Source organism: Ziziphus jujuba, chromosome 11 (genome assembly GCF_031755915.1).
Source record: "Ziziphus jujuba cultivar Dongzao chromosome 11, ASM3175591v1".
Taxonomy (NCBI): domain Eukaryota; kingdom Viridiplantae; phylum Streptophyta; class Magnoliopsida; order Rosales; family Rhamnaceae; genus Ziziphus; species Ziziphus jujuba.
In genome coordinates, this window is record NC_083389.1 from 11,796,808 (window position 1) to 11,806,396 (window position 9,589).

Below are 9,589 nucleotides of genomic sequence, written 5' to 3' on the forward strand. Positions count from 1 at the left end.
TCAACATTCCAACAGATCCATCTTAAAAGCTCAAGTTACATTTTTTAATTCTATGCACAATTTTTTTTTTTGGCTACTTCATAATCCTTATATCTTTATATATATATGTACCTCAAAATACAAGACAGTTTGCAGCAAAAACTGAATGAGGTTTAGTGTTTATTTTCAAACAATTTTCTATGCGGAATAAGTAACCGTTGAAGCCCTAAGAACTAATATTTTTGCAACATAATATGACCAAGAGTACCATTGCTAACTTCTTCTTCATATCCAAGAATATCATGTCCTCCAAAGTCTTTTAAGATTTCTTTTTTTTTTTTTTTTTTTTTTTTTTTTAAAGGAAATTATGAAACGTGTTTTTGTCCCCCACCAAAAATAAGATAAAGGGTTCCTTCATTGATCCCTGCAAAATGCTTAAGATCTATGGCCGTGGTAGAGTCATCCTTAATCAAAACCCCCACCATTAAATAATCCCAAACGTCTCCTAATTTTGCTCTTATGCCAAAGCATTTTAGCTGGCTAATTGTCTGTCCTTGATTAATGCGACATTGTCGGTCTGTCAAAGACCTAAAGCCAGAGGATTTCTCTCTGCATGATTTTTTTTTTTTTTTTTTTCCATTTTTTCATGCCCCATGAAGAATGCCACTTCTCTATGTGATTCCCGTATCTTAAGAGTTTTTTTTTTTTTTTTTCAAAGATAGCAAAACCTTTACCTACCTAACGTTTTGATTTTCTGAGTCTAGACTTAGTTGTATATATTGGGCAATTTACATATGCCGCATTAATTTTGTTTAGACTTAAGAGAAATAATTGGATGAAAAAGCTGTCATGCTAGGCCTAGCTAGCTAGCTATCTCCATTGCCAATTCTCATTAAGATTACTAATTCTAGATCATATAGAAGCGATAAAATTAAGGTACCAAAAGTCCCTCGTGTTAGGTTCTATCCCACGTTAATTTTGCAAACATGGACAGCACAAAGAGGGTTACCTGTTTCAAAAGCAATAGGCATTTAATATTTACAAGATCTTATTCTATGCAAATTGAAGAATTAATATATGTGCATTTAAATGTTGTAGATTTTAGGTAAGGAAATATGAAAATTTTAATTGATTTTTAAAATATATATAATGTTTTTTCCAAAGTAAGGATAATTTTATGTAACAATCTTTCACTCGAAAAAAAAAAAAAAGGCCTTGATAAGTATACTCAAGCATCTTGAAGCATCCTGATCAATTGTCAACATTGGGGCTATCATCCAAGATCAGGACCAGACGTGAAGTAGACTTTCCAAAAGATCTCCCAACCGCTTAAAGGAAACTAATAAGAAGACAAAATTTCTGATAGCTGTGTTTTTTTTTTTTTTTCCCCCTCTTTGCCTTTATAGTTTTCATTGGGAAAAAAAAAGAAAAAAAAGAAAAAAAACGTGAAAATGTTGATTCATTTGCTTTAATAGTAGATTTTTATGTGTTGACTTTGAAAACAAATAATATGGAAAAGACTTGTACTGTCAAAAACAATTCAATGATAAAGTTTACTGTTCACATAGAAAATTTGAATTTAAATCCCCATATTACCCAAATTATATGCAATAATACATATATATTTTTTCCAAAAATATGTTTGGATCTAAATCAAGGAAAAAATAAGAAAAGACTGTCCAAAATATATCCAGAATATATAGACTAAGAAATGAGTAGGGAGGAGGTAGGCTAGGCAAAGTGATGAAATCCAAAGGGAAATGAATGTTGCTTTCTCTCAATCTCCTCCATCTCCTCCTCCTCAGGAGCATGATCACATGGGAAGAGCAATCATGAAGGGATATGAATGAGACAATGGCAGAGGATTTGGTGGAGCCACATAAATGCACAACTTGTTTGTCTATACCCCGATATCCCTATTAAGATCTTGGAAAAGAAAAGCCAAACACCAACCAACTTCCAACACAAACCATTTGAAATACCTCCATTTACACTGTGTCTCTATAAAAATGAAGCATATACTGACCAAGAATGACACTTTGGCAGTTTAGTGTCTATGCCACCTGTTCCCATTGCATGCCCTCTCTCTTTACTGCCTTCATGAACCTTCTGTTATCTGCGAAAAAATAATATATATAAAAGATATGGAATAAGTGTATACTGATTAGTATAATAATAGTGTCTGATTATGCATATGTAGGCCTCAAACTTTGTTTTCCTCTTCACTTACTATATTCTTTTAGTCTAATCAAAATTAAGTTATAAATATGATAGTTTTTATAATATTTAATAGCTCCATGTGCTATGGGATATGAATGATTGAGGGAGAGTAGCTTTTCCTCTGTTGGGTTAGAAACGAAACATTACAAAAGCTTTGATTTCAAGCCCAAAACTCATGGGGACATTGAGTACTGGCCCATAAATCATTCTGAGAGAAACAGAGACAGTCTCCATGTACTGTTTCATCGAAATATGTATTTAAAAATATATTTACTAAACGAGTGGGGCAAAAAAATAAAATAAAAAAAATTTGGGTATTATGGACTACAGATAAGACCATTTAACTTTTAGCTTCCTTAGCCACAGCATGCAAGCAGAAAAAACTACATCCTCATGATTGTAGTTTTTAAACAAAAAATAAAATAAAATAAAATAAAAAAAGAGAAGAAAAAGATAAAAACAAAAGCAAAAAAATGATAGAATCAGCCACATAAACTCAGGCTCTGAAAGAATCCATAGATGTATGTTTCCCAGGCATCATACAATAAACTGAAAACGAACAGAAGGATATGCAATCATCCAATTTGCTTTGTCTGCTTTACTATGAACTGACATTATTGGAAAAAAGAAAGCACTTTTCTCTTTAATATGCCACTGACATACATTCACATAAACAAACACTTTTCTTTGATATCTCCTGACATATTTTACAAAAAGGATAACACTTTTTTCAAAACGCATGAGAAAATTTATTTTTATAAAATGATCTTTTAATAAGGTACAGGTAACTAAAAAATAAATAAATAAACAGCAGCCGTTGGATTATTCACTCTTGTCAGAAGAATTATTGTCCTGTTCAACCATCATCATCTGTGTTGAAACAGAACTGAGAAAAAGCAGAGAGAGATAAGGGGCAGCAGGAAATGCAATAGAGTTTATGATATACCGGTATAACTCTGTGGTTTATAGTTTATGCTTGAAGCACAACCTGTTGAAAGTTGAACCCAATGCTTGAAGTCCTGCTAAATGTCAGTTTAGTAGGTGTTAATACTGATATAACTTTCTTAAGTAAAGGACAGTAAATACAAATAATTGAGATAAATAAACAACAGATATATCATGGAAATGGAATCCATCTGGTAAAATACTGGAAAGCTGCAGTAGAATCATTGTGATTGAAGCTGGTGATAGAAGACTGAACATTAATGAACAGGAAAAGGTTTGCTAACAAGAAGTACCAAAATCTTCTGAAAACTAAAGTTGATAGAGCAGTGGGTGAACCACATCATCCCAATACCAGTGTAAAATAGATACAAACTTATTTCAAGAACACACTTCCAGAAATTAACAGAGACAATGACATCTTCAGTGTGACATCCCCTTCATGCATGGATTATATCGTCAAACGTTAGCTTGATATGCACAGTGTGAACGAGAGTGCAAAATATGTGTTTGTATTAGCTTGATGAATAAAATTGGAAACACGTCTAAACTGTTTGGTGCTTTTGGGAGTTATGATAACGATTTCTTTGTTGTGATTTTAAGTACTTGGTGCTCAACTGGAAAAGGAAAACAGAATGGTATCAATTGGATAGAGATTATTCCAATTTGCCAATCAAACTAATTTATAGATTCTTGCAAAAACTTCGGTTAGGGAGATCTTCAGGTCATTAACTGCTGCTAGAACTTCTTACTTCACTAATTAAATCCAAAAATGTAATAATATTTCAAGATGTATGTAACTATGGACTGTTAAATCCTAAAATTGTGACAAACACCATAAGTTCAAAAATTTTACTAGCACCAGTAGACAGCCTTTTGGAGCCTTAAGAAGTACATATAAAGTATTGTGATGAGAATTCACTACCAGGAAACCAAAGAACAGTTATCAAGTGCATCAACCCCTATAGCACAAGAAACCTTAAAGACATAGTTATTTGTTATCATGTGGTTTGTTGCTTTCTCACTTTTAACTTTACAGCCTTAACTATTTTTTAACAATCCAAGTGTATAACAGCTTCTTCAATTTTCTTTCTAGTGTATGAATCATACGGAAACCAACCATCTGATATTTTCATAAAAAATACTTACCCAAATTACAAAAACTAGAAGCTTTATGACCCTTGAACATGCTTCAATTAATTTCATCATTCCCAGAAAAAGAAAAAAAAAATAGCAGAAAAATCATTAAATGCAAGAAAAGAAAGAAAAGAAATAGTTAAATATGATAAATCTGCAGAAAATAGAACAGAATTCATAGAGCAAAACACGTTTTGCATCCATTAATGAGCAGAGAAAAGGTTCAAAAGAAAACCTTCCAAGCATTCATATTGTCACAGCATCCATGTCAGCCAACAAGATTCTGGTCATACATCCTTCAGCAAAACCGTAATCTAAGGCTCATTATGTAGCCTGAATTGAAAGAATGCAGACATCATTTAAACCAATGGAAATGATGGTTCATCATTAGCTGTCATATAAAAATTGTCCTTGTGTCTAGACCAGAAGGAGGCTGGCAAATCCCATCATCTTTAGACACTCGAAAGCAAGGCATATAAGCCTCCTCCTACTTCAACCCTGGAAAATGCAGGGGGAGCATCAATAATGTCCTCAAGTGAAATTGCTTACATATCCAAATGGCATGGAGATAATCAAATTGAGGAAGAATCCCCCCAGAAACTCACGAAATAAGAAAGCATGGAATACTTTCTAGCAACACAGGGAATTTAGTCCATTTATCTACAGCAAAGCAGGAAGATACATATGATAAAGTGTAATGCAGGATTATCACAAGCATTATATTAACAGGGCTTCACGAATTAAACACATTAATATTATCTAAAATATTCAATTTTCAGAATGAACTTCCCATATTAAAGTATAAATCTGAACCAGATATCTCATAATACAATCTCGAAGACAGGATTTTCAGAAGCTACAATCTAAATTGATAACTAGTTCACAAACTTATGGTGTATCATTCTGTATCATTCTGTTAACAAAAATGATATCAGACACTATAATATGTCATACCATTACAGGGCAAGCAAAAACATCATGTCAGCAGTCGAGGATTACAAACATGGATTACTTTGACCACTATACTTTGTAAACCAGATATAAAAGAAACTGAAAACTTCCTGTCTACTTCTTACAACTTAGACGGTCATTAAAGTAATTACTTGTCAGATTCTACAGCTAATAAAACATGTCTGTGGAGAAATTTCTTGTCATCAAAACATAATGTCAGTATCTGCAGAAACCAAGTTTCTTAGCTCCATCAAATGTTCGTCATTTGTTATATGGAGCGAAAGACGAAGATTTGTCACCAATTCTTCTTGTTCCCAACTTAAAGGCCCTGATGCATGCAATGCCTCCATGGTGCAGCGATAGGCATGCAACTCTAACCTATGGATCTCAGCAGCCAATTCATCCTTTTCTGGAAGGTGGCAGTTTCCTTCTTCATATCTCGACTGACAAGTAGATGCAGTATCACAAAAACTATCGTCAAAATCTTCAGTAGGACCTGCAGAAACACGATAGTGTGACTTATACGAACCGTTGCTAGCGATGCTACAACTACCAACAGAGCATCTAACACTATCAGCATCATTTGATTCTAAGTCTACTGCAAATGAACCCCCAGCAGTGCCACTTGGTTTCATCCTCTCCATATCCACTTCAGGAAAACCAGTTGTTTTGAGCTTAAATGAAGCATATTTTTCCTTTTCACGAGGCACGTCTCTTGGTAAAGAAACATCTACCTGTCTAGCTAACATGGGTGGATTGGCAGCAATCACTCGGTAACACCTAGCCCCATCCTCAGCTACTCTAACTTTCTGTGCAGCTCCAGCATGTGCACTAGCTTGAGAATAGCAATAAGGTGATCCTCTCTTTAGAGTTTTAGAGGAGGCAACGTGAGATTCGTGGCAATTTAATTTATTCTTAACAGGAAAAGAAACATCATTTAGGCATGAACTTATCCTCAAGTTTGTCTTCTGAATTTGGAAGTTAGAATCCTGACCGTCCTTCAGAATTACAATTTCTTCATGTTTCCCACTATAGCAATTTCTAGAACCCTGTGTAGACAAGAAAAAGAGACAAAAGTTGGCACATAGAAAACATCACTGTTGGCAATTAATGAAATGCAAGGGGAAGAAAAACGGGCAACTAATGAAATGCAAGGGGAAGAAAAACAATCAGTCTATTCAGAAGCAACAAAAAGGGCATCGTAATACAGATTTTCCCTTTTGGTAATGCTAACAGCCATATAGAAATTGAACTACAAGATGATAAAAACAGCTCTAACAGCCAAGTAAAATCACCAACTTCAAACATTCAAAATCAAGTATATAAGCAAACCACATTATACTTTCGAAAACAAAATTTTGACTCATTATCTATTCATAAATGACAGGGGTTCAGAAAAACATGGATAGATCAATTAAAGCACAATGTATATAAGATCCCAAGTAACATTTTCTGCATACATAGAGCTGGTGGCATTGTCAACAAAATAAACGAATCATGAACAGATATCAGTTATGATGAAATTACCTTTCCAATAACAACCCATTGATCATCTTGCCAAGACTGTCTAACTCTGATGTCAAATTTACTGACTTTATATTCCCAAGAGGATCCAAGTAACCTGACCAAAAAGTACTTCTGTCCCAAAACCTTTGAGATTGTTGCCATTTTCCAAGAAAAATTGTCAAAGACCTCTATGACATCACCAGGAACCCAACCCTCCAAAACCTCCAGTTGAGGAGGGCAAGGCCTAATGGTCTTCCTGGACACCCTCTCGAGAATGGTCTTATTCATGGCATTCTCAAATCCATCATATCTAACAGTGTAGTTGTGGCCATTACCACATATGATCTCAGCAGAACGCCAGGAGCCAGAAGGCACCTCCTTTTTGCTTAAAACTTCCACTTTGCTTCCTTTTCTGAATTTCATGATGGCTCATATGTCAGCCAAAATTCCTGAAATAAAATTTAATTGATCACCAAAAATATATATTGCAAGAGACCAGGCAGAGACTCTTAAAATACACAAAAGTCCTGTTGAAAATGTAAAACAAAAATATTTATAATATTTTCATAAATAAGAGTACATGGAAGATCATCACTCATCAAGTGATTTTAAACAAAAGGAAGCATATAAAATTAGAAAATTCATAGACTGATCAAGAAAACACTTGCAGCAAACTTGTTATTTTACAGACGAAAATAGCCTGCAAAAAGTTGATGAGATGATAATCAATGCACTGCCCAGCGCATACATAAGTATCCACCCCCACACACACCTGAGGTTGCCCTGAATATGGGCGATAAAAAAAGACATGACTAAGTTTTGAACTCCTATCCTATGTTGATTTTGATTCCCAATAAATAAAATGGACAATTTAAACTTTAACAAAGCCAAAAAGTTAATTTTGAATCGGTCTTCTCTGGTCCTCTACAATTATATGGAAGATTTTTTTTTTTTTTTTTTTTTTCAATTGGTGTATTTCCTCAACAACTAAGCAGAACATTAAAATACAAAAAGAATACCTTTAATATAATTCCTTTTAAAAAAAAAAAAACCAGAAAGCACAAACAGTGATCAGAATTTAAAGTGCGGCGCAAAAAAATTACGCTCTGTTTGGTTGCTGATAAAATGCAATTAAATTGACAAAAACATAGTTTTAAATCCCAAGTTTTTCCATTGATTAAAACTCAAAAATTGCACTTAACTGAGCTCAAAAACAATTATTTGGGTTGGTTTCAGCTTTCTTGTTTCACAATTACCACATCTGAGAAAACAAACAAATAAACGAAGACCCAAATACTCTATTTTTCTTTCTTCCGTTTTCTTAGCAACCAAACAGGAGGTCAATGAAATTTACCCCAACAAGAAAAATCAAAACTTTTTGGCAAAATAACAATCAATCACAATAGACCCAAAAATAAAAATAAACTGAATTTTAAACATACAAGAAGGCATATAAAAATTCAACATAAAATTGAAAATGCAAAAAAAAAAAAAAAATACAAAAAGGAAGAGAGAGTTTCACTGACCTTTTGGATTGAAAAAGACTGGTTATCGCAAAGATTCTGTTCTGCACTGTGGGATTGTTGTTGTTATTGTTGTTGTGTTTGTTTTTGTTTAAAACACAAAAACTTAAAAAAATTAATAATTATATTTATCTAATTTTTAATTAAATTTGAAGGGTAATTAAAAGGTCCAAAAATTGAGCTTAATAAACAACGAATATGTTATGGTTTCCATGCCAAGTTGCCAACTGCCCAAGAATAGCTTGTTGAGGTGGGAATTAACTGTTTTCATCTCTTGGTTAGCAGCCAACTAGCCAACCCCAAGCAGATGGACCCTCTTTTTTTGTTCTTTTCTCTTTCTTTTTCTTTTTTCTTTTTTCTTTTTTCTTTTTTTTTTTTTCATAAATCCTCTTTTAGTTTTTTTTTTTTCATGTATTATATTAATATAATTTCTACCAAAAATATATTATATAATATTATATGTAAATATATAAGTCTATACTCACTCCTAGTAGTATTCGTATTTATATGAACTTCTTCAATCATCTATTTGGCAAAGAGCCAAAGAAGAGTAGTTACTTCCATCATCCACACAAATTATAGATTAACATTTTAATATCCGATATTCATTTTTTTTCTTGGCTAAAAATCAAGGATTATTAACTCAAATGAGAATATCCTCAAATGCACTTTTCAATTATTATTATCATTTTTTTAATTAATAGATGAATTGAACTTAAAATCTTACACTTAAAAGAATATATGAGCATATTACCATTAAATTGTCTCTGCACAAACCCCTTTTCCATTAATTTTATAAGGATTTGTCAATTGCATAGGAACTTATAGCTTATTTCTTCAAAAAATAACTTATAGCTTTAATACTTGCATCATAATTATAATTTGCTTAGATTCCAATTTTTCTTAAGGAGTAAACCAAAATTGATTCCTCTTTCTTTCTCTTTTTTTTTTCCCTTATATGTCAAGTTAAAGTTATAATAAGAAATTTTAATCTTAAAAAAAGTGAGATAAACTTTTGCAGTCATATTTCATTTCAATATTATTATATTTCTTTAAATTGAAAATATCACTTAAAATATTGTTTTTCCTTAGAATTGCTATAACTAAAAAACTCAATTTAAACAAGCATCTCCCTCCAAAATAAAAATAGAATAGAAAAGCTTTTTTTTTTTTTTTAAGTGAATATAAATAGAAAAACTTGATAATTGGGCTTTTTTTCTATTTTTTTTTTGGTAATTAGGTGTGAGGACATTGACATTTAAAGCATTAGTTTTTGCATAAAATTGTGGAAATTTGAACAACAAACTAACCCAATTATCAAACCTCATCAT

The 9,589-nt window shown here is 32.5% G+C and overlaps 1 protein-coding gene across 16 annotated transcripts; it reads right to left on the reverse strand.

Annotated features, from left to right (window-relative positions):
* Positions 1 to 592: 592 nt before the first annotated feature.
* LOC107432399 (uncharacterized) lies at positions 593 to 8,578 on the reverse strand. Of its 16 annotated transcripts, none has more exons than XR_007238366.2 (6): positions 6,757 to 7,735; positions 5,382 to 6,278; positions 4,514 to 4,776; positions 4,291 to 4,331; positions 3,146 to 3,218; positions 593 to 2,095 (listed from the first exon to the last, which is right to left on the reverse strand). XR_007238366.2 is itself a non-coding variant. In XM_060812703.1 (2 exons), exons 1-2 carry the CDS (start codon positions 7,156 to 7,158, stop codon positions 5,433 to 5,435), a joined length of 1,248 nt encoding a protein of 415 aa, XP_060668686.1. In that variant the 5' UTR covers positions 7,159 to 7,735; the 3' UTR covers positions 5,034 to 5,432. The 16 variants fall into 16 exon arrangements, 1 of the variants encoding a protein (XP_060668686.1); XR_007238367.2 differs by having other exon boundaries at positions 3,146 to 3,221; XR_003053123.3 differs by lacking the exon at positions 593 to 2,095 and adding an exon at positions 2,870 to 3,069.
* Between the last annotated feature and the right edge of the window lie 1,011 nt (positions 8,579 to 9,589).

Excerpts from the sequence above, each read along its gene's own strand:
- LOC107432399 (XM_060812703.1), bottom strand. The coding sequence starts at position 7,158 with ATGAAATTCAGAAAAGGAAGCAAAGTGGAAGTTTTAAGCAAAAAGGAG. Across the intron at positions 6,279-6,756 it reads AATGGGTTGTTATTGGAAAG|GGTTCTAGAAATTGCTATAG; the intron begins GTAATTTCATCA and ends TTGTCTACACAG.